The 27,520-nt window shown below is 53.1% G+C and overlaps 1 protein-coding gene across 1 annotated transcript in view; it reads left to right on the plus strand.

Moving 5' to 3' along the window:
- The first annotated feature begins 566 nt into the window (after positions 1-566).
- Positions 567-27,520, plus strand: part of CRHR1 (corticotropin releasing hormone receptor 1) — a 28,323-nt gene continuing 1,369 nt past the window's right edge. Inside the window, exons 1-12 of the mRNA XM_075171853.1 lie at positions 567-614; positions 8,871-8,955; positions 17,936-18,055; positions 19,269-19,354; positions 20,443-20,549; positions 20,935-21,055; positions 21,325-21,478; positions 21,731-21,791; positions 23,025-23,097; positions 24,246-24,331; positions 26,133-26,268; positions 26,471-26,512. Coding sequence (XP_075027954.1) covers positions 567-614; positions 8,871-8,955; positions 17,936-18,055; positions 19,269-19,354; positions 20,443-20,549; positions 20,935-21,055; positions 21,325-21,478; positions 21,731-21,791; positions 23,025-23,097; positions 24,246-24,331; positions 26,133-26,268; positions 26,471-26,512 — 1,119 coding nt within the window. The remainder of the gene's footprint in view (positions 615-8,870; positions 8,956-17,935; positions 18,056-19,268; positions 19,355-20,442; positions 20,550-20,934; positions 21,056-21,324; positions 21,479-21,730; positions 21,792-23,024; positions 23,098-24,245; positions 24,332-26,132; positions 26,269-26,470; positions 26,513-27,520) is intronic.

The raw sequence follows: 27,520 nt of genomic DNA on the forward strand, positions 1-27,520 counted from the left end.
ACCCAGACGGGAGCCCGCAGCCTCCGCAGGAGAGCCCGCAGCAGCGGCTGCAAAATGGGAGTGCGGGGGGGCTGGCAGAGAGGGGAGAGCCTGGTCCAGGGGGAGCCGGGGGGGGGCGGGGGCAGGTGGGGGGTCCCTGGACCGGTGGGAAGTTTCTGCTGCTAAAGATGCTGAGGAAGGGAAGGAGAAAGGAAAAAAGAAAAAAAAAAAAAAGAGTTGGAAGGCACTAGGAAGGTGGAGGAAGGAAAAGGGGAGGAGGAAGAGGAGGAGGGAGAGAAAGGGGGAGTGGGAGGCTGGTGAGGAGGGATGTAGCCCATCGCCAGGCGAGCTGGAAGGTGGGAAGCCGGAGGACCGGCTCCGAGGGAGGTTATAAAAGCCAGGAGCGGGTCGCTGAGCGAAGGGGAGGGTGAAGGTACCTGCCCGCCGCCCAGCAGCCCCGCCGGCCCCGGGCACGCTCCTTCGCAGGAAGCCCCGAGGATTTTATCCCCGACGGCAGAAGGAGCCCAGCAGGAGTGGGGACCGCTGCCAACCATGCCCCGGAGAGCTGGGCGCAGTGGGGGTTAAGGATGGTGCCCAGCCTACGTCCTGCCCTCCTCCTCCTCCTCCTCCTGCAGGTAAGATGCTTTTAAGTCCTATTCTCCTAGAAGGGCCCTTCTGCCTTCCTCCCCACCACCCCTCCGCACCCTGCACCGCTCGCTTTCTCCGCAATGACTTTTCCATTTCTTTGAAGGAAGGGAAAAGTAAAAGGAGAAACCGCTACACAAAGGGCCCTCGGGAGGATTCCTCCAGTGGAGGCACGGGGGCTTGGCAAGAGCTGGCGATGCCCAAAAACTAGCGGGGAGGGGGCTGGAGTCAGTGAAAGGATCATTAAAGGGGGGGAGACTTGCAGCCAGGTCCTCCCAAGCACAGCTCAGCTCCCCGCCTCGCACCTCCCAGTGAAACCAGCTGCCACCAGTTTCCCTTAGGCTGCTGGGAGGGGGTGACTGCTCTGGGGGTGTGATGGATGGGGACAACACAAATGCAATGCCTAATTGTACCCCCCTTAATTGATTTTCTAAAGAAACCTCTCCTTTTCCCCCCACCCACAAAGCACAAGACTTTCCTCTCTAAATTGCTCGCTGTGGAACTGTAGCCACTGCTAATTTTGCAGCTCTGCACAAAATGCAAATGTGTTGTCAGAAGCAATATTCCTCCTCCCCGAGGGCTCATGGAGAAAGGAAATGTTCCCAGCCCAAAGCATGTTTAAATCCCAAACCCTGGAGAAACGAGGACATGAAAACATTTCCAGTGAAATCTTGAACATTATTTGAACAAACCTACGTAGGCAGTTAAACAAAACGATCAGGTTTTTGATTAAACCTCTGTATCAAGAGGGTTAAAAGAAAAAAATTGCCTGGCGCTCTGCAAAACGCTGTCTCAGTGGCCCAGTTGTGACTGCAGACTTAAAACGGCAGAAAAAGCGGAGGGTCAGCCCTCCCCATTAGCACCATTGCGGTTCGTACCCCACGGGCTGGTTTCTCACCCTGCATCACCGGCGGTAAGAGCAGGGAGGAGTATTTAGCTGCACCTTTGGGATAGGAAAGTTCTCACCTAAGCAATGAGAAGAGCTGATACGCGCCAGGCGACCTCCTTGCCAAGTTGGTTTTGCTTTTAAAAGCTCCTCTGCTGAGCAGCTGCTTTCTCCTATAACTGCACATCCCTAACCCTCTTGATAGGAGCTCTTGCGGTTATATTCCCCAGTTCAGGTTTTGTTTGGTTCCGATGTAAGAAATGAAGGTGAGACAGGGCAGGATCTCTTCCCCCCAGCCCAGGTCCTCCTTGGCCAATATGTGGGGACACTGTTGGTAAAGCCGCAGACCCGGTGCAATAGGGGCAGGGTCTGAGATGGGCACAGCCAAGCGAGCATGACAGCTCCTGATAGCTGCTGTGTGTGCAAAAAGTGGTCAGAAAAAAAAGCCCAAAGGTGCTGAGACACAGCTCCCATCCTCTGCTAAACCTCCTCAGGCTTGGGAGTTTCCCTAGCCATCCCTAGGTTTTCCCCCAGGATGGTGAAGACAGGAGGCCAAATCCTCAGAAAGCTTCCAGAGTTTGAGAGCAAAACTACCCCTAAGCTGGGGCTGGGACCAGGAGGGGGGTCACGAAAACCAGCCTAAGCAAAGAGAAGTCTCTCCCAGCCAGCTCCAAAAAGAAACACCCAATCTACAAAACCCCCCTTTGCAGTCAAACTATCTATTTTTTCTTATAAATATATGCATTCAAAATTCAGACCCTTTTCCAGCACAATCCCAACCCTCTCCTGGGGACAGCATGGGCTAAAGGACCATGAAACTCCAGCCTTAAGTGAGCACGTCCCTGCAGCCAGGCGTACCCACAGCAGCGTCCAGCCTGCGAGTGCAGAGACCTGCAGCAGTCCAGCTGCAACAGAGAGCTCAGCAGGGGCGAATCTCTGCAAATTTTGCAGCCTGCAGATCCCTGGGCTGGCACAGCTAAGGTGTTCCCCATGCATCTGGCCAGCAGCTCCAGTTTAGCATCAATTTGTCCACCTTGCCTTGCTGACTAGACATCCCTCAGGGGGTCGGACAGACAGATCAGGAGACAGGCAGCCAAACTTGCTGCAAAATGCTTTCTTGCACCCTGCAAGTCATTTACACAAACTAAACAAGTGGTTAAAAAGAAACAGTTCACCTGCAGCTTTGTCAGGAACTGATGACATTTCTGGGGCTGATAAAACTGTTTGCAAAAGCATTTTATGAAAAAACAGAGTTTGGTGCTGGGGGTGGGGTAGTTTCCCCTCTCCCTTGATCAGCTCCAGCAGCAATAAGCCCCAAAACCAGCCCCTTACCCCTTCGCTGCTGAAATCCTTGCATAAGACGCAGAGCTGCAGTAGCAGGACATGCTGACCCTGGGGATCTCTTCCAGTCCTCGCTTTCCTTAAAAGCTGGAGTTGATTCAGTGTGTATGAAATCATCCCCGTGCTTTCGCATCTCCAGTGAAGAAGTGAATGGAAATGGCACAGCCTGTTCCCAGAATAGCTGCTCTATCGCCATAGGATGAATATATAGAAATACGATGAGCAGAGCCTGCACAGCCGGCTGAACCCTGCCCTGAAATACAGCTCTGCTCACCAGAAATCCTGCACAGGGCTGGCCCAGAAGTTTGTTGTGAGCGACAAGCTCAAGCTGAGGTCCGAGTCTGCAGCATTTAGAGAGGCTGCATCTGTGGTTTTATCAGGGAGAAACAGTATTTGGACCCAAAGGAAAGCACAAATCATTAGCATGGGGTTCCCTCACCAAACAGAGCCCAGGAGCTGTTGTCCAAAGCTTGAGAGCTGTCACTCATGAGCGGGCGGCTCTTTCTGAAGATGGTATAACATACCCCGAGGCCCATCTGCTGTTTTTCCTTTTTTTCCCTAACTGTATTTTGAGCTAATAGAAGAGACCCTCCTTCTCTGCAGTGTCCTGCTTTATCAGAAGCAATCGCCTCCATTCAGATGGCAGGGGGCAAAGGGTGTTGGCCTTCTGCAGATCATAGTCCCTCTTTCACCCTGAAATCCTGTACTATTTGCCCTGGAAAGGCAATGGCAGATGCAGCTTTGGTGTGGCCAAGCTTTCCCTAGCTGTGAATGCAAATAAACTGGAAGAAAATGATAGGTGAATTAAATGGTGGATGTTCAGCCCAGGATATGACCCTAAAAAGGTGATGGGTGAAGGAGGAGGCTTGGGGCAGCCGAGATGCGGGTCTTGGGAGGCAGCTGGGGAAAACAAATCTCCCAGCCCAAAAGGAAAATATCTGTGAATGCACACAGGTCCCACATGTACAATCTGCAGGAGAGTTTCATACCACCACCTTAGAAAAACAGCCCTCCCGTGCACTTGTGTCCGTCGCTCCAACTCTTCTTTAGCAGCCTTTGCTCTGGCAAATCCGGATGCCATAGGATGCTTTGATCCATGCAGTGTCCCCTTCCCCAGCTTGTTTGTGCCTTTAGCTTCCACTATCCGAATGCCATTATTCTTTTTTCACCTGTCCCCAAAAATCCATGCCCCTTTTGATAGATAAATGAAGTCAGAATTATTTATGAGAGAGACCAGAGCTTAATCCAGGAAAACCTTTAATTGCTCATAAATCAGGTTTTACAGGGCATTCATTTAGCCCTGATTGATATTCTTTTGTTAGGGTCTGCATCCAGCACGCTCAGAGAGAGACTCCAAACAGAATAAATACTCACACCAAAGCCTCTGTCTGCACAACGATGGGGGCTGGCCCTCTAATATGGCTAAATTCATAACTTCACAGATTTTAATGCCAGATGGAGGCATTCTTGCTCCCTGCTCTTCCCCCCAGATAACATCAGCCACAGAAAATCCCCCTGTGGTTCTTGCCTGCAGCCTCGGTCTGCTGCCTGCGCTTTGCCTCGGTGCTTTGACGCTAGCAGGGCTTCTGATGTGGATCTGTATGAAAGCAAGGGAAGGAGCACCGGGGTGCTTGTTAATAAAGTGGGGGTCTCGGAGAAACCTTGAACTCAGGGGGTGGGAAAGCAGGTGACTGTCAGGGCTAAGGCAAGGGGTTGGAAGGGGGGGTTTAATGGGCCAGGTGCTCCCTGGGGGTTTCATTGATGGCTTGGACTGGGGATGGGACTTCTCCAAGTGAAAGCCCTCAAGGTGGAGGTGGTAAGAAGCTCACCAGCTGCAGAAGACGGTGCCTGGAAGTCAGAGGAGACAAGGGTAAAGAGATCCCCCATGGTGGAGTGAAGGCAGGGGACAGGGAGGGCTGGGCAGCGGGGGCTGGAGGCACCATGGCCACCTCCAAGCACATTTGAGGGGGCAGCTCTTTCGGTCAGGCTTTTCAAGGCCACCTCCAGCCTTGGCTGGCAAGACGTGCTGCTCCGTGCCCTCCCTTCCCGCGCCGCTGATGTTGCTCTGCCGCCCGAGGTTGGCATCCAGCTCCTTTAACTCTCACTGTATTTAACACCCAAAGTCTGGCACCTTTTCCTGCAGGCTCGGCGCCAAGAGCAGACTCGATCCCAGCCTGAAACCCCGGGGGATCTCAGCAAAGGTCCAGGGCAGAGAGACTGTGTCAGCCCTTCCCCTACCTGTGTGTCCCCGGAGGTCTTTCTTCTTCCACATCAAGTGTCTCAGGGGGCAGCAAGCTCGGCCAAGCTGGGGAGCAGAACCAAGGGGTGAGAAAGGTCCCTACAGCAAGGACAACTCCAGGGTGGCTGGTGTTGACCACCCCTCCCGGGGGGGTGTCCGTGGCCATCACCATCCATCAGTCCCGCTGACCTCTCCAGCTTTGTGCAAAGCCACTGCTTCATCCTGCTAATTGCTCCACTCTCCAATTACAGCCCTGTAGGCAGTGGAAAACCCAAGCCCCATCTTAGATTGCTAATTAGGCCAAGAGCCATCTATCGCTGTTCAGAGCTGTCAGCCCTTCCTGCCACACAGATCCAATCTTGTTTGAGGCAATAAGATATCAAGGGGGGACAAGCCTGTCTCTGGGTAGTACGGGACAGGGGGGTTGATGTTTGACTCAGATGTGAATATATTAATTAATATCTGTGGATTGCTTTGGAGAGGAAAAGCACTGCAGGGGGACATTAATTCCTAATTGTTACTAATCGAATTTTGCTGCTAAGTCAGTGGCAGGTCAGAGGATTGATGCTCTCTGTGTGTGTGTAATTTTGCTGCTCACACCCGTACCAGCAGTGAGACCCCCAGCCTCCTCGTGCCGAAGAGCTGACACCATCTCAGCCTGCTGCGCTGCATCTGCTGGCCCAGGGGACCGGCCACCCCATGCCCCTTGTGGGCTCCAAAAAACCCATCGGATCATGGCATCGCATCAGGGCACGGCTGGGGGTCCGTAGAGGAGCAACCTGCCCCACGTGGTGCAGCACAGCCTGAGTGACCTTAGGCAAGCGGTACTCAGTGCCTCAGTTTCCCTTCTGGGACAGCCTTGACTCGGTGGGTGGTGGGACACCGACCGCAGCTGGCGTTTGCCATGTGTGGCATGCAGTAAACACCGGAGGAGCATCAAGATTTGGTGTCTGAGCCGTGCAGTGAGGACTGGTGGGGGCCGGCTGATCCTGCTGCAGGAAACGTGGGGGTGAAAGGACGGAGCGTGCTGCTCCGTGAGGTCCAAGGTTAACCCAGCGCCATCGGCATCTGCTGCGATGCCTCTCCAAGTGTAAAACAGAGACATTGGCAGAGCCTGGAAGGGAGATGGGTGGATGCTGAGGCAACAGCGGAGACATTGGTGGCTCCTGATGGAAGAGAAGCTGCTATCAGTGTGGGGCCTCATGGGGCCCATGCAGCTCCCTGCAGAACCATCGTCTCCGCGGGAGCAACTCCCCAGGCTGACCGGGACCTCTGTGCAAAGTGGCTGCTTCTAGAAAAGCAGATTGGTTTTCTTTCCCCCTGCAGCTGAGCGCTCAGCTGAAGCTCTCCGGGATTTTGGCAGCCTGAGAGAGGTCGCAGAGGTGTTCTTCACCGCAGAGCATGCTTTGCCATAGCCTATGTCAAAGCAGGGCCAGAAGGGCAGAGGGACACGGCCCCTCTCTGGCCTGAGCACGACCCACTGCCGTTTTGGGGCTGTTGAGGCATGTTTGGCTCCAGCCTGGCCAGGCCGGGACCTGCTGGGCACCATGTGGCATCTTACGGCAGCAATGCTCTGGCAGGCGAAGCTCTTCAAGGACGGAGCTTTGACCTAGTCTCTGCAAAGCCTGGTGAGGGGTTAACGTAGCCCGCACAGAACAAAACATAGACGAGAGCCCGACTGTCAGGGTACCAGATCAGGATGCTTTTGGCTTGTGCAAATCCACCTGGAGCTGCCACCTTTCCCGGCTTATCCCCCTCGAGCTGGGGCTGACGGGAGTGGGAAAAAACCTCTGCCTCTGTTGAGAGCATTGGCCATATTGCAGTGAGACAAGGCTCAGAGCCTGGTAAAAAAGCTGTTAGGGTTTATTGTGTTTTGGGGAACCTTTTTTTTCCTTCTTTCTTCCTTCTGTAGCGGTTTCAGCTCATTTACAAAGCCTGCAAAGAGCCAGAGTCCGCACTCGATCCATACCCCCCTCTAGCTGTAGCTTGGTCCATGTTGCTGCTCAGTGCCAAGACCTCTCCCTGTGTCTGGAAGGAGAACGGGCACTGCCAGGCTGGAGCAGGCTGCGATTAGGAGAAACACATCCAATTAACACTTGAGAGCCTGTTCAGGTAGGCAAACCAGCCCAGCCCCTTTTGGGAGGAACTCTTTTGTCCCAGCTGCCCACGCAAAGAGCCACCACATCTGGTGGGCACCAGCTGCGGGCATCAACGCAGAGGGGAGCTGACCCCGCAACACCCCGCTTACCCCATGTCTGGAGTTTGGCTGGTCTCAGCCTTTGGCAAAGAGACCCATGAGGTTCCCGGCTCCTGCAGGACCAGCACAAGGGGAGCCCCACACAGCACCCGCTCTCGGGGCAGGGTTTAGCTGCCGGATCCCCTGTGCCATCTGGAGCAGTCATAACAAGGAAGCTATTCTCAGCTCCGTTTATACGTCTGCCTGACATCTCTTTTGCTGTCAAAACCAGCTTCCCAAGGCAGTAAATAGTTGTTTGGAAAAGAGCAAGTGGGTGCTGAGCTTGTCTCCGTGTCTGAATAAATCCTGCTAATGCTTCGGTAAGGCGCAGGGTGGGTGCGCCAGCAAGAGCAGCCAGTGTTTATATGGCTAAAGGGCAAGAGGAGGACCGTCTCCTCCCTACCCAGAGCAGTTTTGAAGGTAAATGGCAGTCGGGAAGGGAGATCAGGCAGTAGGGACCAGCCTGGCCTGTGGGGAGGGCGGAGGGTGTCCGAGCCTACCGCCCTGGGGAGCTGGGAGCTTGTGGGCAAGCAGAGGAGGCTGCAGCCTTTCCTGCCTCCAGGCTCAGGTTTGAGCTCAGGTTTTTGAGTTATGCCTCATCCACCGTTGGCATCCGTCCCCTGAGCAGAGGGGATCAGCCCATGTCACCCTGTCACCCTCTCTGAGCTGGAGGAGAAAATGGGCAGCTGCTCTGGTAGAAATCTGTGTGTTTTGCAAAACAGCAGGTTCCCTCCTTCCCCCATCGCCTCCCTGGTGAGCCTCGGGTCTAACACACCATCCCCCTGCCGTCTTCCTCTTGCAATTGCCTTCCTCGGTTTTAGTCTCCCCAAACTCCTGCAAAGACACCATAATTTCCAAAATAGCTCCCCATGTAGACAGAGTTGATGGTTTTCACTTCCAGTGGAACTGCAGAGCCGCCCGGGAGCTGCTTTGGAGAAGGGACGGGATAGATCCTGGTCAATGCTTCCCAATGCAATGGGAATGGCAGTGCTTGCAGACAAACCCTTCTCCTGAAAAAAGGCTTTAGCCAGACCTGGTTGACTGTGGATCAAATCTCCTTAAGGACGTGTATTAACATCTTCCCACTGACAGCTTACAAGGCTGTGATTTTAATAGGGTATTGAAAATCTGAGCGTCGTGTCAGGCTCATCATGTTTCCCTTGTCTGCTCTCAGGATGCAAAGATGCTAAAACTAAAAGCGTTGATTAAGTTGCTAAATAGCAGAAGCTCCGTGGCCTGGCAGGGGCTGTGCAGGGCTGCAGTATGGTTTGCTGAGGGGGTATTTGAGGCAGGAGAGGATCGGTGGGTGGGAAACAAAGCAGAGAGCGTCAGTCTCATGGCCCCAGGCTGGACAAGCCCAGTTCCTCTGGGCTGGGAAACCTGTCCTGCAAATGGGTACGTGTCCATCGTGCAGCTTTGGGGGTGGCATCCACCGAGACGTGGACAAGCTCAGATCTGACCCATGTCCAAGGCGGGATCGGGGGCTGAGGAAGTGGCATATTGCACATATAACCCTGCCTCTGGTCTGCTCTCTCCCCGTGCAGGCGTTTCTCCTCTGGGATAGCCCAGTTGCAGCCTCCATCCAAGAGCAGTACTGCGAGAGCCTGCCGCCTGTCACAAACCACACGGGTGAGTGCCCTGCGTCCCCAGCCCACCCTAGCCCTCCCCAGGGGAGCCCGGTGGCAAGGATGGCTGGAAGAGGGGGTTGAGGGGTATCTCTGGGCTGATCTGCAGCTGCCCGGCTCCTTTTCGGGGTGAGGTGGGATGTGCTGCTGCAGCAGCCTCTTTGCAGGGTGACAGTTGAGGCAGGTAGAAGATGCAGAACTCAGGAGAGTTAAAAATAGAGAAAATAAATGTCTGTTGGGCTGAGCTTGAGGCAAAGAGACATCTGCCCTGTCCCTGCACCCACGCTGCCCGTTCTCTGCCATGCCCAGGGACACCAGGACCTTTGTCCCCTATGCCCACCCCCCCGCCATCCCCCTGCCCAGGGGTGACAACTGGAGGTTGTGACTTTCTGCGGAGACCACATCACCAATGCAGTGTGGCCACCATGTGCTCAGGGCTCAGCCACCCTCCGTCCCCCAGTGCTCCTAGACGTGTGCCATTGAGTTCTTTGGGAGGCCACCAGCCACAAGCTGCTTCTGGGGACGTGGCCATGGCCACGGCTGGCTCAGCCGAGCTGGGTGAGACCAGCAGGGTCACAGGCAGCTCACTCCTACTCAACACCCGTACGTAGGTTTGCACCCAACCGGGTCAGGCCCAAGATGTGTTTGTGCCAAAACTGGCTTTTAGCCTATATTCAAGACGTGACTTGGATGTCACCTCAGCAGTGGCAGGTCTGGTTCAGCGACAGGTTTTGGGGGAGGAAAGGTGGCTGAGGGAGAGGAGAGGAGCTCACAGGGATGAAGAGAAAAATCTTCCCCAGCTCAGGGATGATGCGGAGTTCGTTTTCCCATGATTGAATGAAGACCAGAGCAGGCACCAAGCAATTGCCCAGCTCAGAGCAGCTCTCTCCATCAGGGTGACAGATGGCCGTGGAGGCCCAGCGCTGACGGATGGCTGCCCGCCACCCGGCTCCCATTAACAGCAGCATTAAAAACTCCTTCTTGAAAAATTACAGCTTGGCACCGGCTGATTCCGTGCCTGGCCGAGCCCAGGCCACCATGGCCCTGCAAGGAGCATCTCCAGAGCATCCCCAGCCCAAGAAATGGAGGCAGAAAGCCGAGGGAGGGCAAGGCTGCCAGTGGAAATGGAAATGCCTGTGGGTCTCTGGCCTGGGCACGGTGCAGATAAGAAACGTGATCATCACTCATGTGCTTTGCTCCCTGAAGGTTTCATCACTCTGCTTGGCAATGTGGTTGCCCTTGGCCACGTTAGGCTGCCATAAATGACATTTGTTTTTCTTCTTACTCACCTCCCCTGGTGCAACATGTGTCCAGCTCTGTGGGCTCTGACCCACAGAAGCACCAGCCAAGCGCTGCAGGGCCCTCTTGCCACGCACGGACTGGCGGTGGCACGACCCAGGGCAGCAGGCAGGTCCCAGAGCCTCCTCATGCCCAGCTCATGGCCTTTGCCACCCACTGCTGGAACCTCCTGAGCCCAGGGGAGAGGGCAGAGACAGGGGAGAATTTCTGCCATGGCTTTGCTGATGGATATGCCCTGCAATCGCCACCGCTCTCAAGCAGTGGGTGTTGCTTTCTGCAAGGACTGGGTTTTGCTGAGTAGGGATTAGCAGGAATCCAAGCAGGATTTAGTGCACCTGAGTGCCCAACACCCTGGGACAGGGGAGCACAACATGTCAGGCTTCAGATTTGCAAAATCTCCAGCTCCTCCACGCATCCGACCTGTCATCCCTGAGTAACTCATCAACGTGGGATGGGGCTGGCGCATGTGAGAGCCGCTTCCAGCTTGAGCAGGGGGCTTAGAACAAGAGGTAGAGATGAAACTAATTGTCTTATGTCTGCTGCTTGGTAAGTGGAGCTCAGCGCCAGCCCTCATCCTTGGGGTCCATTTAAGCCCTGCCTGAGTCAGGCAACGATTCCTAGGGAGGGATATTTACAAAACTGGAAACTTTGTTTCGAGGCTGTTTAACACGGAGAGTTGTTAGGATGACGCTAATGAGAATTTCAGCAAGGCCCTGAGACTTAATTTGTTAATGTTTGCATAACCCTTGGGAAATGGCACATGCCGATAACACGAGCCCAGCGGTCCTCCAGCGCGCGGCTCAGCAGGGCATCAGTTGGATGCACGGAGGGGCCCTGCCTCGTGTGCAGCATCCCTCCTCTGAAAAAAAGCCCGCCATGGGCTCTCCTCCTCTCCCGGGTCACCAGTCCCTTCATTATTTGATCTCACACTTTTTAATGAGGATGCATGGCTGGACAGTGATATCACCAGGGTGCCAGCACCCTCCGAGGTGCACACACTGAGCTGGAAAGGTCTCTGCTCACAGGAGTGTGGTGGAGATCCGGGGTGATGCTCACCAGGCTCATGGGGTGCAGGCATTGCAAGCAAACCCTCGTCCCAGGGAGCGGAGGAGCTGAGCCCCACAGAGCTCCCTTGTCCTGCCCTCTTATCAGCATTGATTTACCCGTCTTCCTCTAAGCACACTGTCCCCAGCGCAGGGCGATGTCCCCTGGCATTCAGGCTCCCTGCACAGGTGTGATGGTTCAACCTGATATTTTAGGTATGCATCAAAAATACCTCTTGGTGAGCCCCTGATTCTGGTCAGTGCTGGGCCACATGGGCATCCCCACACAATTGGCCACACCATCAGAAAGGCTGCTTTCCTCAGGAGCAGTGAATATTTTCTCCTCCAGACAGAAATCAGATCAGGCTGGACTTGAGGTCAACGTGGTGCATTAGGAAAGTCGGGTCAGCTGCACCCCCAACCACCTGGAAACCAAGAAATTCCCAGATTAGGCTTGAAAAGGAATGCAGCGAGGAGCAGCGTCCCTCGCCCAGGGTGAATAGGTGCCTGTCCCAAGGGCTCCCAGCCTACAGATGGCCTCAGACCGTGAATTTGTCTTCCTGATGATTTCAGCTCCCCGGGGTCTGTGCGCAGCTGCTTCTCGCCTCGCCCTGCCACGAAGCCCGTCAGCGAGGGACAAGGTCATTTCACCCGTCGGGGCAAAGCATCCCCCTGCAGCTGCAGGACCGCTTCCCATCGTGGCACTTCCCTGGGGAAGGAAGGAGGATCTGAGCAGATGGGAAAGCCTCTTCCTAATTAATAGATGAGGCTTTTCCAAAGCAGCCCAGCAGAAAGCACTCGAGCGGAGCGAGCTCGGAGTGCTCACGGGGTTGTTTTGCCGTTCGTAGCATTCGAGCTTGGATCAGCCCAAGGAGTTGGCACCCAATTGCTCATAGCCCCGGCTGGTCCTGGCTGCATGATTCACTCCTTTAAGCTGTTAGACTGTTAGCACAATAAATTGTTACCCTCAATCCCGTGTGTGGGCTCAGGAGAGAGAGGGGAGCACAGCTGATTCCTTCCCAGGGAAGAAATGTTTCCTGCCACTGCAAGTTCACCTAAAGCAAAGGAAAATGACACCAAAGCTAGGCAGAACTGAATAGAAATGTCTTTTTTTTTTTACCGGAGGTTTTGTCAAGGAGGGGAAGGGAGCGTAGCTTTGCATTTAAATAAAGCAAATCAAGTTAGTCCAGATATAGCAGAAGCCTGTGGCTGAGAAACACAGGAGAGCAGCGAGCGATGAGAGCATTTCCTTCGTGGGCACTTTATCAGACAGGTTTGGAAACACGTTTCACAGCGGGTGATATTTTGACCAAGAGACTTTCCACCCGCTCCAGCTCAGTTCCCCAAACGGCTGATGCTGCTCCAGCAGTCCCTTCTCGTGCCGCTGCTGTTTCATTCACTCACTGAGTCCCCTGGGGAGAGATTGGAATTTAAATTCATAAAGGTCAAATTAACAACATCAGCGCCTCTTTTCCCTTCAGCCCCATTGGCATCTCTCCCACCAAGGCAGAAATACTAATAAAGGAGCTGAGCAGGGGCTAAAGAGGCAGCAATGAGTCCTGGCAGGGACTTAGCACCAAGGGAGAGCAGTGATGCTGCAGCAGGTTTGGGAACCAAAAAATGTGAACTCACCTATATGGAAAATCATAGTGGTTTACGTGTATACTGGTATCGATAAAGCCATTCTGCTCCATCATCTAGGAAACAGGGATATCAATAGAAACTTGCTTATATTCATAGATTTTATTGTAGTGGAGGAGGGACGAAGGTGGTGAGGTTTTCTGGTAGGAAACAGTGTCCTGGCACATCTCGGCGTGAGCGGCAGCTACAGCAGTTAAACTGTACTTTGGACTGGATGCAGTAAGATCCTTGCCAGCTACTCTGTTCAGCTCTAGCCAAACTAGAAGTCTTTGCTAGGAAAACTCTGCCAGCGAGGGATTATGCTTCTTTGCTCACCCACCAGCAAAGCCCAGCCAATACCAGGGAATAAACCACTTGCTGCTACCCTTGGTAATAACACAACTCCAACCACTCTATGGGTCATACCAGGAGACTAAGATATGTCCCATATATATTTCAGTAAATATATATGCTCCACAGAAGCTGTACGTGGATCAGTCTTAAGTGACGACATTGAGCAGATGCATCAAATACCAATGGCAGAAGCTAGGTTTGATGCCTCCTATTTATTCTTCTCTAGAATAGCAACAAAGACCCAAGGGGACTGTTAATGATGGTGAATAGCAACAAGCTGAAAATTCATTACAGACACTTTGCTATCATAATGCTTAATTAGCCTGTGTAATTATTTTACATTGAGGACCATGGAACTTGAATGCTTGGGAGGATTGCTGGGGATTTTTGAAGGACTGGACTCTTACAAAGATAAACAGAAACACCCAATGCCACCAAAAGCTGTGCTGGAGGTAGGGTGTGAGCAAGGATCTGAGTATTTTGAGACAACCACGGTTGCTCCCAGCCATATTGAGTACCCAATGACTCAGGGGGAAGGCAAGCAGCTCCATCACCCCAATTTCAACCCCATGTTAACATAAATTGTCCCCCAGTGGCATTTCCCTCAATGCTGCAAGGTGTTACTCAAGCATTTAGTACCTGAGTGGCTCCGCAGCTGGGATTAAGCCACCCCTCCTTGGCACATCAGTACCTTGAAATAACATCATCCCCCCAAAGGCCCTTGCTTTGGGGCAATAAGGTGTGAAATGGCTCCTTCTGCTCCACCAGTGTAGTGGAGCTGCCTGGGAGGGACAAACAACCTTCTGTGCGCTGACTTGAGTACATTTTGATTAGATGTGGAGCTGAAGCCTTGATTACAAAATGCAAATGCTGCAGCACGGACACCCTCAAGGAACCAGAGGCTTCAGCCTGCTCAAGAGGCAGCAGCAGCAACGCAGTTACTGAGGACATCAGGGATGGACAGAGATAATTGTGGTTGAGTAAGAGCTCAGGACAGGTAGAGATATGAGCTAACACCCTTCAGCTGTTACTCAGCCTCCTGAGACACCTTGGGTAAATAACCCCATCACTCCCAACCACGGGAATGAGCCTGCGACTCAGATTTCCATCGTCTCTCCTGGCCCCTTTGCATTGCACAAGGGGAGAAAGGCTTCACCCTTCGAGCAGCTGTCGCATCGCTGGGGGCACTGCAGCAAGCTAGGATGCTGCGCTGGTGCATAGCTTTGCCCAGAGATGAGGACATGTTTACCAGCACGGTTATATCAGCACAACCTTTGCTTTAGTCCTCTTCACACCATCCCAGCAATGGTTTGATGGTACAATAACACTTCAGACCTCATGGCATCAGCTCAAGAGCACCGTGGCCACACGTCTGGTGGTGCTGACCCAGGATAAACATGCGCCATCCTCTTTAAATTTGCTCAAAATCTTTTGGCAGATCAGCTGGGACTGGAGAGCTTTACCCTGCCAAGCTTCACACGGCTGCGTGGCTTTAGCTTGGAGCCATCTCAGGGGCCTCTGCGAGTGGTGGAAGCAGGCTGGAGAAGGACGTTTTATATAACCAGGAGCGATATTGCTATAGCTATCCTGAGACAGTTATTGTGATATAGTTGTCTCAGTGTAAGTCCCTGGACAGGCACTTTTTTCCTTCAGAAGAAAGGAAATCCTTGGTATTGCTTCAAAGCAGCACAACCCAAAGGAAATAGGGTGAGAAGGGATTTGAGTGACTCCCCCCGAGCCACATTCCCCATCTCAAAGCAGGACCAGCTCCTTCTTATCCCAAATGCCCTTCTTCTGTGTGGGAGGGAGATTCAATCCCAGTCAGGGGGATTGGATGCAGGTAGGAAATTCATTGACCTTTCCTGCTGTAAAGCTGCAAAGACCAAAACCATCTGTGCAGCCAACGGTGCTGAGAAAGCTGGAGCAGACATCTGCAGAACCTGGGAGAATAATCCCCCTGCAAATACGGATGGGCCGCCAAGCAGATATGAAAGCATTTAGCACTGATACATATAATTTCCATGCTAAACAGTGCTCTAAATGCTGGGAGCCGCGTGCCACTGGGGAGCAGCTGGAGCAGAGGGTCATGCTGGGCAAACAGGACATCGCAGCCCTCGTGGCATTCTTTGTCTTCACTGTTTTACTTAACCCTTCCCCAGCAGGAGATTTTTTTTCTTCCCTATATGCTGGAGAGAGCAGAAAGAGCAGCATCTGCTTGCTGCAGCTTTTCTTCATCGAGCATTTCTCAACGTGCGCCTGGGAAAAATATTACAGCCACCCATTAGATTAAAATCTGGTGGGACAGACCTCAAAATGCTGCCTACAGCGGTGCTGGGGCGAAGCCTGCTGTGCACAGGGTGAAGTCCCAGGAGCCTCCTACAGCCTGGCTGAGCCTGATCTCTGCTCACGCGACTGCAGCCCCCAAGCCCGAATGCCATCTCACACCACAACCCATGGGACGAGGAGGGGGCCGAGCTCCTGGTGATGCTGCTCCACCTTTACCCCGCATCCCTGCCGTGGTGGGACTGCAAGACCCATCCATTCGGTTTGTCATCTGGTGGGTGTCCATAGCGCTTTAATGGGAGTGCCAAGCAGCATTAAATCAAATGCCTTGGAGAAATGTGGAGATATTAAATCCAGACTTGAGCAGACGTATAACAGAACGATGCCACCTTTGTCTGTCCACATCATTTCCACGAATCTATCTTGGTTTTGATTATTAATGGCATTCCTGTGGTTTTGTTTTAACTGATGGAGAGTACCATTGCTGCCGTTCTCTGGCTTTGCTGACTTTTAATTACTGAGTCTTCCTGCTTCTCCTCTCTGAGCAGTCTGCATCTGTGCCCCAGCACAGCCCCTGGGATGCTGGAGGGAAACTGAGGCATGAGGGGATGACGAGAAAATGGAGTTTGTGCTCAGCCCCACCAGTCACAGGGAGGGTTTTCGATGACTGCATGACCTGCTCTGGACATTAGCACTGTGCAAGCCCCATTTTTCTGTGCTGGGCTATTCCAAGCGAAGCTTTTCCTATTCCAGATATTCAAGCAGCTTCTCATCTGGGTGGATTCCCAGGTGGTTAACAGGGAGAGCACTTGCAATTTAACTTTGTTCTTAGTTGAAGCAATTATCTGTTGTCTTTTCTCTACCTGGATGAATATTATCATAAAATTTTAAACAGGGACTTCATTTTCTGTGACCCTCTATTTCTCTGTCAAATTTGGGTCAAAACAACTAAGGAGCTCAACAGATGCTAATGGATGCAGATAAGCACAGACATGCACACTACACGTGATTAAATGCACCTTTTTTCCTAAGAAATACAGGCTTAAAAGAGTTAATTTAAAGTGAAGGTTGCCGCAGCAACCATACACATTAGCAAAGCTTAAAGCAAAGGTCATTGTTAAAATTAATTTCTCACTACAAGCTATGGAAGGCAGAAGGTAATGCTCACCACACTCTGATGCTTCCCCAGCTCACACGCTTGGAAGTTGTTTTCCCTTACAAAGATGTTTGAAGAAAACCCTCCTTTTCTTTGCACTGAAAATTTGCTCTGAGAACATCCCAAGAAACCAAGGAGCCAATTTTTCAGATAATCAATGAAAACAAATATTCCCCCATGAAAACCTTCATCATATTAATAACACAGTATTTTCCTTTTTTTGTTCGGTCACTCTTTAGCCGAGTCTATCCATAGGAAGTTTCAGGAGACATTCAAATAACAACCATCAAGTCCGGGTGGAGAGGAAACGCTGTGTTCTCGCACCCAGAGAGCTGTGAATTGGGGTGTTTTGTCTTAGGAAATGGCAATGCCTGTCTCTGCGCCGGCAGCACAAACATCTCTGGTACCCAAGAGTGGTTTGCACTGAACTCTGCCCCTTCCAGGGTCTGCTGCCCATCCACCTGCTGCCTGCCAAGGATTGTATTAAATGGATGTTACAGCCGTTGTGCTTCCTACCTCACTTTGAGATGTAGCTAGGACATATTTAGCTACCGTACATGTTGTTCTAAATATACACAAATTATACATAAAAAAGCCTGCAATCTGGCCTACCTAATGCCTACGTTAGCACGCTTGTGTAGCTGGGAAAAGCACACAAGTCCTGTTTGAAATCTGAAATAGCAGCAGCAGTCTTGGAGTGTTCTTCCCGGGAAAGGCTGGAAGAGACCAACGGGAACGGCTAGGAAGGAGATCTTGCAGCCAGGAGGTGTGAGAGTGTTGGAGGGGCTCTGAGGAGCATCCCACCAGCACCAGGCTGGAGTCACCACTGGGAAAGAGAAAATTTGGCTTATTGCTGGCTGTTGTGGGGCTGGATGCCAAAGACATGGTTGAAGAAAGGAGCAGGGCTGGAAGACCAGAGCCAGGGAACACCAAGCTGACTTGGGAAGCCGGGTCAAAAAACCAGGCTTGTGCCAGAACTGAGCTTAACCCAGGTGCTCAGACAGGACCAGGGCAATAGTCATGGCCAGGATGGATCAACCAACCCTTGGGGACTCTTGGCACAGACCCCGTTTAATGTCTGCCATGAGGCTCTTCTGGGGGCTGAGCCTGCAGCGACCCAACAGCTCAGCCACGACTGCAGCCCCAGCTCTCTGGGCAAACCTTGATCCTTCAACAGCCTGGAGGTGGCTCATGGTGGCCCACTAACCCTTTACCCTTTTTCCTCGCAGGTCCCCAGTGCAACGCGTCAGTAGACCTGATCGGCACGTGCTGGCCCCGGAGTGCGGTGGGACAGCTGGTAGCTCGCCCCTGCCCTGAATATTTCTATGGCGTGCGGTACAACACCACGAGTAAGATGAGCAGCACTGGTGGGGACATGGTGGATGAGGGATGGGGGAGTTCAGAGAGCCACGTGGGGCTGCAGGGGCACGAGTGACAATACATCTCTGGGTACAGAGCTCATTGGGGGTTCCTGTGGGATCTGTCAACCAAAAAAGCAAAAAGCCCAAATTTCAGGGAGGGTGGTTTCGCAGCAGCAGCTTTATAAACAGGTCCTGGATGTGCCCCTGTGAAGGGGGAGAGGACTGATGTCCCCGTCCTGGGGACAGGGGAAGAGGAGTGAGCCTGTTGGAGGTGGCACAGAGGTCCGCAAGTACCAGCTGAGCAAGGACTGGAGGACCTTGCGCTCATCCCCTCCCGGCACGAGTGACTGCACTGTCACTGCCACTGACATGCTGGGAGCAGGGGACGAAGTGAAGGCACTTGAAAAGTGCCCAAAGCCATTCCTACCACACGGTTGAGTTTCTGACCACTCAAGTGCTGCTTTTGATGAAAGTAACATATTGCTTTCCACAGAAAACATCCATTTTTCCATCCCACATGTTTTTGCAGCAGTGGAAGATTGCATGCATACGGCTCCTGCTCTGTGGTGCCTCTCTTGCCGTTGCAGGAGTCTCTTTGCATTAATCCGTACTTGTGCCTGCCTAAGAGCCATTCCCATCCCATCGCCCTGATGAGGCTCATGGTCTCCCCTGTTAATAGCAGAAGCCCAGCATCGCCCCAGTGCTGGCATCACCCCGCTGCTGATGCTAATCAGAGACTGCTCCGAGGTTGTCGTGGCTGTTCCTTCCCAATTAGCCTTGCCGCTCGCTGTCCTTGTTGGGAGGCGAAAAAAGCTCCTAATGCAGGGAGAGAAGTGAAAACTTCACACTGCCGTTGCAGCAGCGCTCGCAGGATGGCATGTGATCGCTCAAGCAAACGGCGCAGCGGAGGGGAAAAGAGTCAAACTCGTGCTGCTCCCACTGCATCTGGGTGGTGGGAGGTGTCGGGGTCCCCCAGTGCCAAGGGGCAGAGCTGGTGCAGACCCAAAGCCCTTAAGCGGGTCTGAAATATTCCAAGGATTTTGGTTCTGCAATTGCAACCAAGGCAGCATCTGAGCTGGCTTCAAAGTAAAAAGATGCCACGGGCTTGATGCCAGCGACCCCTGCATTAGTGTCATCAGGTCACATCTTTGTGCCCATCCCCACGCACCGTTAACCCTTCGACGTGCACCCTCTCTTTCAGATAATGGCTACAGGGAGTGCCTCGCTAACGGGAGCTGGGCAGCACGGGTCAACTATTCCCAGTGCCAGGAGATCCTCAGCGAAGAGGTAGGACCTCGGTAGCCCCTCGGCTGGGCTCTTGGCAGGAGGGTGAGGGACAGACAATGGAGTTTTGAAGGGCAACAGCATCCAGATCAGGAATGGCCCAAGGGAGCTGTGGGCTGTGCACGCAGCAGCATCTCAGACACAAGGTTGCACGCAGCATATATGACCCCCTTCTTGATTTGTATTTTCATTCCCTGCCAAAAATAAAGCCATGCCTGTTTCCTTCCCTGTTAAAAATCCAAGAAGATTTGCGGTGTGAGGTCTGGCCCCATGGCCACTGGGTGCAGATCAATATGCCCTCCAGCCCCATCGCCTGCCCCCAGCTCCCTCCTGACACAAGCACTCAGTGCAAACCCCATCCCTCCCCGCTGGCAATGAAATAAAGGAGATGTTTAGGAAGCTGAAAGAGATAAAAAAATGGCGACCAAGAATTACAAGCCCCTGAGTAGGTCAAGCCACCCCTCTGAGCAGAGGAGAAGAGATATGGGCTGTTCATTTGCAGTTAATACCACCTCTGGTATTTACGATGCTGATGTCTCTTGCTAAGAATGGTTTTCTCACTCAGTTAATTGCTAATTCACAGGTTGGATGCATGCCTAACAGCAGGAGCAATCAATTAATTTAATTATCACTCACACCTTCCTGAGATCCCCTGCTCCCTCTGCCCAAATTCATCCCAGCCTCTCATGTGCCCCCAGGGCAACGGGGAAGGAACTGAGATATCAGATGGCACGTTGCCAGCGAGCTCGGCTGAATTACAGCAGGATTTCCCCAGACAATGGGTTGGGGATGTCCCAGAGCTGAGCAGGGGTGATGTGGGGGCAGCTACCTTGCATGGGTGGGATGTGAAACGCCTGAGCCCTTTGCAGGGCCAGGTTGGTGCCTCTCCTGTCCACGTTAGCCCCATCCGACCAGCCGCGTCCCCCTCCAGCCCCATCATCTCCACTGTCCTGCACCGGGTGGGCTCCAGTTGCTTTCTGAAAAAGGGCCCAAAATTTGCGGTGAGCTCTCAGAGGTGATGTGGTGGAGGAGGTGGGTTTGTGGTGGTACCTGGGGTTGCTGCTGACCCCCTCCCCATCTCCCCCCACCAGAAGAAGAGCAAGCTGCACTACCACATTGCTGTCATCATCAACTACCTGGGGCACTGCGTCTCGCTGGGGGCCCTCCTCGTGGCCTTCGTCCTCTTCATGCGCCTGCGGTGAGTGACCTGACCCGCTGCTGTGCTCCTGCTGGGGGGACGAGCCCGGGGAGGTGACCCCTCGGGCTGGGGACGTACCCAGCCCCTGTGTTTTGCCATATCCTCCCCCATGGCCATTGCTCTCCAGTCTGGAGGGATCGTGCCTATCTCAGGGTTATTTTCCTCCTGCTGCTTTTTTAAAGCACTGGGTTATGGAGGCAGAGGGTCCTCCTTGGTGCTTTCCACCTCCTGGCCTTGGTCCTGTCCACCTCACCCAGGGCATGGCCCCAGCAGGTCACCCTCGGGGTCCCAACAAAGACATTCAGCTCCACAAGCAGCCCTGTCACAGTGTGGCCAGCCCCCAGACACCCACCATGCTGATGGTGCCTTGTCCCCTCTCCGTCAGGAGCATCCGGTGCCTGAGAAACATCATCCACTGGAACCTGATCACAGCCTTCATCCTACGCAATGCCACGTGGTTCGTGGTGCAGCTCACGATGAACCCAGAGGTGCACGAGAGCAACGTGGTAGGTGCAGCTCTGCCAGGCAGCTGGCCTGAGCCTGGCCCCGAGCGGCTGGGGTGTGTGGGGAGCTTGAGGATCCTGGATATGAGGCCACTAAAGCAACTTGAGGGCCCAAACAGGGCTCCGTGGTCGTTGGTAGGCAACCCAGGCTTATGAGAAATGTGGGTTCAATTGCTCTGCTGGGGTCTGTGTTGCTCTGTGCACCAGTTTCACCACTGTAACACAGAGCTCTGCTCTTCACCCTCCATGTCTCCTCCTAACGCCCTCGGCAGGTCTGGTGCCGCTTGGTCACTGCCGCCTACAACTACTTCCACGTCACCAACTTTTTCTGGATGTTCGGCGAGGGTTGCTACCTGCACACGGCCATCGTGCTCACCTACTCCACAGACAAGCTCCGCAAGTGGATGTTCATCTGCATCGGCTGGTGTGAGTACCGGGATTTCCCCTTCACCCATCGGGTACCCAGGGTTTTAGTGGTGGGTGATGCCCACCTCCATCCTCTGCTCCAGCTCTTCTTGTACCCAAATAGCTGCAAAAAGGCTGCCAGAGCAGGAGAACGGGATTTGCGTGGCCATATCATCTCACCCCGCCGTTTGCCCTGTGTGAGAAAATCCCTGTTACAGCATAATTTTGTGGCAACTTTGCATCCCTGAGACTCATCTGTCTGTTCACCTGCAGGTATCCCCTTTCCCATCATCGTCGCCTGGGCCATTGGGAAGCTGTACTACGACAATGAGAAGTGAGCCTGATTGCTCTCATTCCCCATTCTCCTTCCTATCCCAATACCCCGGAGATCAGTTGTGCCAGGGGCTGTGGCAGGCACGGATCCCGCCTGGAAGGGCTGACACGAGGCAGGGTACAGGGAAAAGGTGGGAGGAAAAAAAAGATAATACTCTTCCATTCTTTCTTTTATCCCACCTTGAGGCTTTCTGCCGCACGAGCCTCGCCTGCAGCCGCCTGCCGCTGCATTTTTCTCTTCAAAGGGCAAATGAGACTTTTTTTAAGGGGGAAAAAGGCAAGATTAAGCCAGAGCTCCTACAATGTGTTTGCTAAATGGAGCTGGGATTTAATCTACCAGCAGAGATATAAGCTACCACCACCTGAGCCATTTTCACAGAGACTTGCTAATCGAGGACTTAACAGGCACCTAAGAGTTCATCACGCGGACTGGGAAGTTAAAAGGAGCCCGTTTAGATGAATGGCAGCTTGTCTTGTTTTTTGGTGCTCGTTTTGCCCCCCTGACTTCAGCAGCCCTGTGCTACACATGCAGACACAGCACTGATTTAAGAAAACCCAACAAGGTGCTCCCAGGACACGGATAGACCTGCGTGAGCTCCTGCAGGGTTTGCTGGGGACAGAGCCAACCCGGACCTGTGTGCGTGTAAGGTCGTCCCTGCTCGTCCTACAATAACCAGTTCCCACAGGGCCCATAAACACCCTCACAAGCTCCCATGCACCTCCATGTACCGGGTTCCCTGTGAAGCTATTCTATAGTAGCTACAGCAGTTTAAGTTGTAGTGCTTTCACCCTATGGACAGTGACTTACAGAGATTGTGCAAGGACAGGAGTAAATCCAGGTCACTCACACTGCAGGTTTGTCCCTGACACCAGATGTCCTGAAAGGAGGTTGTAGTGAGGTGGGGGTCGGTCTCTTCTGCCAAGTAACAGCGATAGGACGAGAGGAAATGGCCTCAAGTTGTGCCAAGGGAGGTTTAGATTGGACATTAGGAGAAATTTCTTTACTGAAAGAGTGGTCAGGCCTTGGAACAGGCTGCCCAGGGAAGTGGTGGAGTCACCATCCCTGGAGGGATTTAAAAGACGTGTAGATGAGGCGCTTAGGGACATGGCGTAGTGGGCACGGGGGTGTTGGGGTGACAGTTGGACTCGATGATCTTAGAGGTCTTTTCCAACCTTAATGATTCTAAGTTTCTATGACTCTGTGTCCCTGACACTGTTTGTCCTTGCCTTGCAGGTGCTGGTTTGGGAAGCGAGCGGGAGTTTATACCGACTACATTTACCAAGGCCCCATGATCTTGGTGCTTCTGGTAAGAGCAAAGCTTGCATAAATATGGAGTCCTACCCGTCTGCACGTGGGTGAACAGGGTCTCACCCCCTCCTTCAGCATCGCCCCGCTGCAGCTGGCTACACTGCCCCACAGCAGCAATGCCGCTCGCCCTGCAAGCCCAGCTCCCTGCACCCAAACTGCACCTTGAGCAAATTTGGGCACCTAACCCACAATGAGAAATGGCATGCACGGATCCTGCTGGCTTGGCATGGGCTAGAAAGGGAGCCTGGAGACCTCATCCGATAGGGATGCTCCCATCGGCAGACTCTCACACGCATCAGTAAGTCCCTCCATCCCTGCCCTGACACTATTTGGGTGCAGTTGGGTGCTGTGCCAAGCATTCGCAGCAGCGTGGGGACCTCAACCCCATTCCCTGATCCACATCACTTCGCTCCTGGCCCTTGGCTGAGCAGCGATGCTTGAACGAAGGGTCATATGGACCATAATTTGCTGGGACTTTGCCCTTTTGGGAAGGGACAAAGCGGGGAAGAGGTGGCAAGTCACAAGCAGCAGTTCCAGGGTCCAACCTGTGTTTGTAGGGGGAAAACTCTGCACAAGGTCCCACAGCTTTTCCTCCCTCCTTGCCCAACACTGAGAAAACCCGAGGGAGTACTGATCACCGGCACCGAACAGCCTCACTGAATAATTGAGCCCGCTTCTTATTTCCCAGCCCGTCAGGTAGCCAGGCCACTTCTGATTTGTGTCAATTGTGCTCAGCTCCCGGTGCTGCCTTCCCGTGCCCCCATTAGCCATTCGGCAGCTGGGAAAGTGGCCAAGCGGCTCCTTACTGTGATGGCAGCCACTCTCCCAAAATCCCTTCGGACGCCTTACGTTCCTCCTCCCCCTTGAACTTCTTCACCTTCAGCCCTTTCTCTAATGCTTGCCCTTCCTTGCCAATCTCCTGGTGTGCCCTGCTGCCCCGCTCCCTTGAACAAGCTCCCAAATCTTATTGCTAAAGAGCTTTAAAAATGATAAATGCAGGTGTCCTGTTCCAGTGCATGGAAGGCAATAGATCTGGTTCAAGAGGAAACACTCCCGTTTCCCCTGGCACGGTCCGTTGCCTCTGCTGAGGAAATGGGAGGAAACATTTGGGGAGCAGACACTAACCAAGTGCCCTCTTCCTTCCAGATCAACTTCATCTTTCTGTTCAACATCGTCCGAATCCTCATGACAAAGCTCCGAGCTTCAACCACATCGGAGACGATCCAGTACAGGTAAGAGCGTGAGGGACCCTGCAGAAAGCAGACCTAGAAACTGTGTTAGTGTGATTAGGGGGGAGAGGAACAGACCCATCAGCCAAGTATCAAGGGGATGGGAGCATGGGGAGACATCTAAGAGCACCTCAAACACTTTTTGGCCGTTGCATCTGAAGTTATTGAAAAATCCTGGCCAGTGAGAGCTTTGCGATGGAGAATGTGGATGGCTGGATCTGCCTTTGAAGGGAGCCGCTGGGAGCTGAGTCTCTTTGCAAAAGCCTGTTCTGGTGGGACCCGATCAGCTCACCAGCCTTGGAGCTGCAAATCCTGGCACGGAGGTGAGAATTAAATCGCCGCTTGGCAGCAAAGCAAAGGGCAAGGAAGGAGTAATGAATCGATGCCACCCCAAACACCTCCTCGTGAAGCCGCAAGGAGAAGAAATGCTCTCAGCAGCACGCGGCAGGAAGATTAACCCTTCCCTGCTGCAGAATATTTTGCAGATAACTTGGGAGATGCATGGTCAGAGCAGCTCTCTGAAGTACCTGGAACAGGAGATTGGTCTTTATCAATGCTTCTCTCTGGATCATTTTCTGGGCAGGAATCAGGGAATCTTGCTGTGTGCTGGGTCAAGAGAATCAGGTTTGAGTTGGAGGGTGACTTTTTCAGCTGAGAATGGAAAAATTCAGATGCTATCATGGGGAAATGCCAGCTTTCCTCATCACGGAGTATTGAGCTGGGATGAACGATTCAGCTTAGGGTGAGCAAAGATGAAGGTTATTGAAATAGGCTGGTTGGCCGCAGTCAGCAAGTTTGCGAGACTTTTGGTTTTCCAGTATTTTCCTGATTTTGGCAGGGAAGGTTTTTCACCTTTGGGCAGAACAACATTTTCATTTCCTAGAAACATTTTGTGCGACAGGAAAACTTGGAGAGTTTGGTAGGTTATAAACTATGCAGTCCTGCTTAAACCAGGCAAGGGACAGCCCTGGAGGACTCCTGCTCACCTTAGACAATGGCTTTTGGTAAAAAGCCGGTGGATCCCCCGCTACTACGGCTGCTCCCCTGGGGAAGCTACACCGGTGCATGTGCTGTCCCATGGTTTGCCAGCCTGAAGACGCTGATGTCCTCAGTTATTTCCAGCTCCACTCTGTGCCATCTGCCAGTTTGGTCAGTGGCTGTGGTTCTCCTCCAGGTCAGCGATGCAGCCCAGGTCCCAGGCCCCATCCCTGTCCAACGCTGCCAGGGATGACTTTTCCTGTTTTTTGACTTTTCCAGCTAATGTTGGAATCTGTCCATTAACAGGATTTTTAAGCAAAAAGTGTTGAATTGGCATTGTTCTTGTTCCCTAATCCAAACAAATGAGATGCCAAGCCCCGATCCTTCCTCTTGTATCAGCACTATTACTTTTCACAAACCGCTCTTGTAATCTCATCAAGAAAAGAGATCAAATTAATTAGCTGAGATAGGTTTTTCATAAACCCATGTTGAAGGGTGTGAATTATTTTACTGTCCTTAATTCCTTTTTAATCGAGCTTTAGATCAGCCAAGCAATCATTTCATGCCAGCTCAAGGTCAGGCCTCCACTATCCACTGCCCTTTTCTGGATGGAGAAACCACAGAAGGTGCCCAGTGCTCAAACCAGCCCAGTCACTTGGGGATCGCATCGGAAAACAGCTCAACTCTGCTCTGTCCTCCCCCAGTCACTGGTTTGCCCAGACCCAGCTAGACCAGTCCCAGCCATGCTGGTGCTGGGAGTGGGATGGGGAGAGTCCTCGTGCCCAGGGCTGCACTGCAGCAGCTCAGATCCATGTTTTCTCCCCAGGAAAGCAGTCAAGGCCACGCTGGTGCTGCTGCCCTTGCTGGGAATCACCTACATGCTGTTCTTTGTCAACCCGGGGGAGGATGAGATCTCCAGGATCGTCTTCATCTACTTCAACTCCTTTCTGGAGTCCTTCCAGGTATGGTCCTCAGCATTAGCTTCCATCCCAGTCCCCTCACCAAGGAATGTGGAGGAGCCTGTCCTGGCTGATGCCTCGCCCCGCTTCTGCCCCCTCCCAAAACCAGACATCCCCAAACCCCAGGGTTGCTCCAAAGCTCCTGAGCCTGGGGGTTCCTGCTGGCCATAGCTCCACAGTGACTCTGCTGCTTGTCTCCTTCCAGGGTTTCTTCGTCTCTGTCTTCTACTGCTTCCTGAACAGCGAGGTGAGCACGGGGGCTGGGGGTGCTCGGGGGGGTCTACACCCTTCCTTGCAAGCAGACGCAAGCTCAGCCCAAGGCTCTGCCCCTGCACAGGGCTTGGAGGGTGCTGGCACGCAATTCCCCAGCTGAAGGCATTTGCTGATGATCACGAGCGGTGTTCCCCAGGGCTCAGTTTTGGGGCCGGTCCTGTTCAATATCTTCATCAACGATCTGGACGAGGGGATCGAGTGCTCCCTCAGTAAGTTTGCAGACGACACCAAGTTGAGTGGGCGTGTTGATCTGCTGGAGGGTAGGAAGGCTCTGCAGAGGGACCTGGACAGGCTGGATCGATGGGCCGAGGCCAACTGTATGAGATTCAACAAGGCCAAGTGCCGGGTCCTGCACTTCGGCCACAACAACCCCAGGCAACGCTACAGGCTTGGGGAAGAGTGGCTGGAAAGCTGCCCAGAGGAAAAGGACCTGGGGGTACTGGTTGACAGCCGGCTGAACATGAGCCGGCAGTGTGCTCAGGTGGCCAAGAAGGCCAACGGCATCCTGGCCTGTATCAGAAATAGTGTGGCCAGCAGGAATAGGGAGGTGATCGTGCCCCTGTACTCGGCACTGGTGAGGCCGCACCTCGAATACTGTGTTCAGTTTTGGGCCCCTCACTACAAGAAGGACATGGAGGTGCTGGAGCGCGTCCAGAGGAGGGCAACGAAGCTGGTGAAGGGCCTGGAGCACAAGTCTGATGGGGAGCGGCTGAGGGAACTGGGGTTGTTTAGCCTGGAGAAGAGGAGGCTGAGGGGAGACCTCATCGCTCTACAACTACCTGAAAGGAGGTTGTAGCGAGGTGGGTGTTGGTCTCTTCTCCCAAGTAACTAGCGATAGGACAAGAGGAAATGGCCTCAAGTTGTGCCAAGGGAGGTTTAGATTGAACATTAGGAAAAATTTCTTTACTGAAAGAGTGGTCAGGCCTTGGAACAGGCTGCCCAGGGAAGTGGTGGAGTCACCATCCCTGGAGGTATTTAAAAG

This window comes from Calonectris borealis, chromosome 22 (genome assembly GCF_964195595.1).
Source record: "Calonectris borealis chromosome 22, bCalBor7.hap1.2, whole genome shotgun sequence".
NCBI classification, from domain to species: domain Eukaryota; kingdom Metazoa; phylum Chordata; class Aves; order Procellariiformes; family Procellariidae; genus Calonectris; species Calonectris borealis.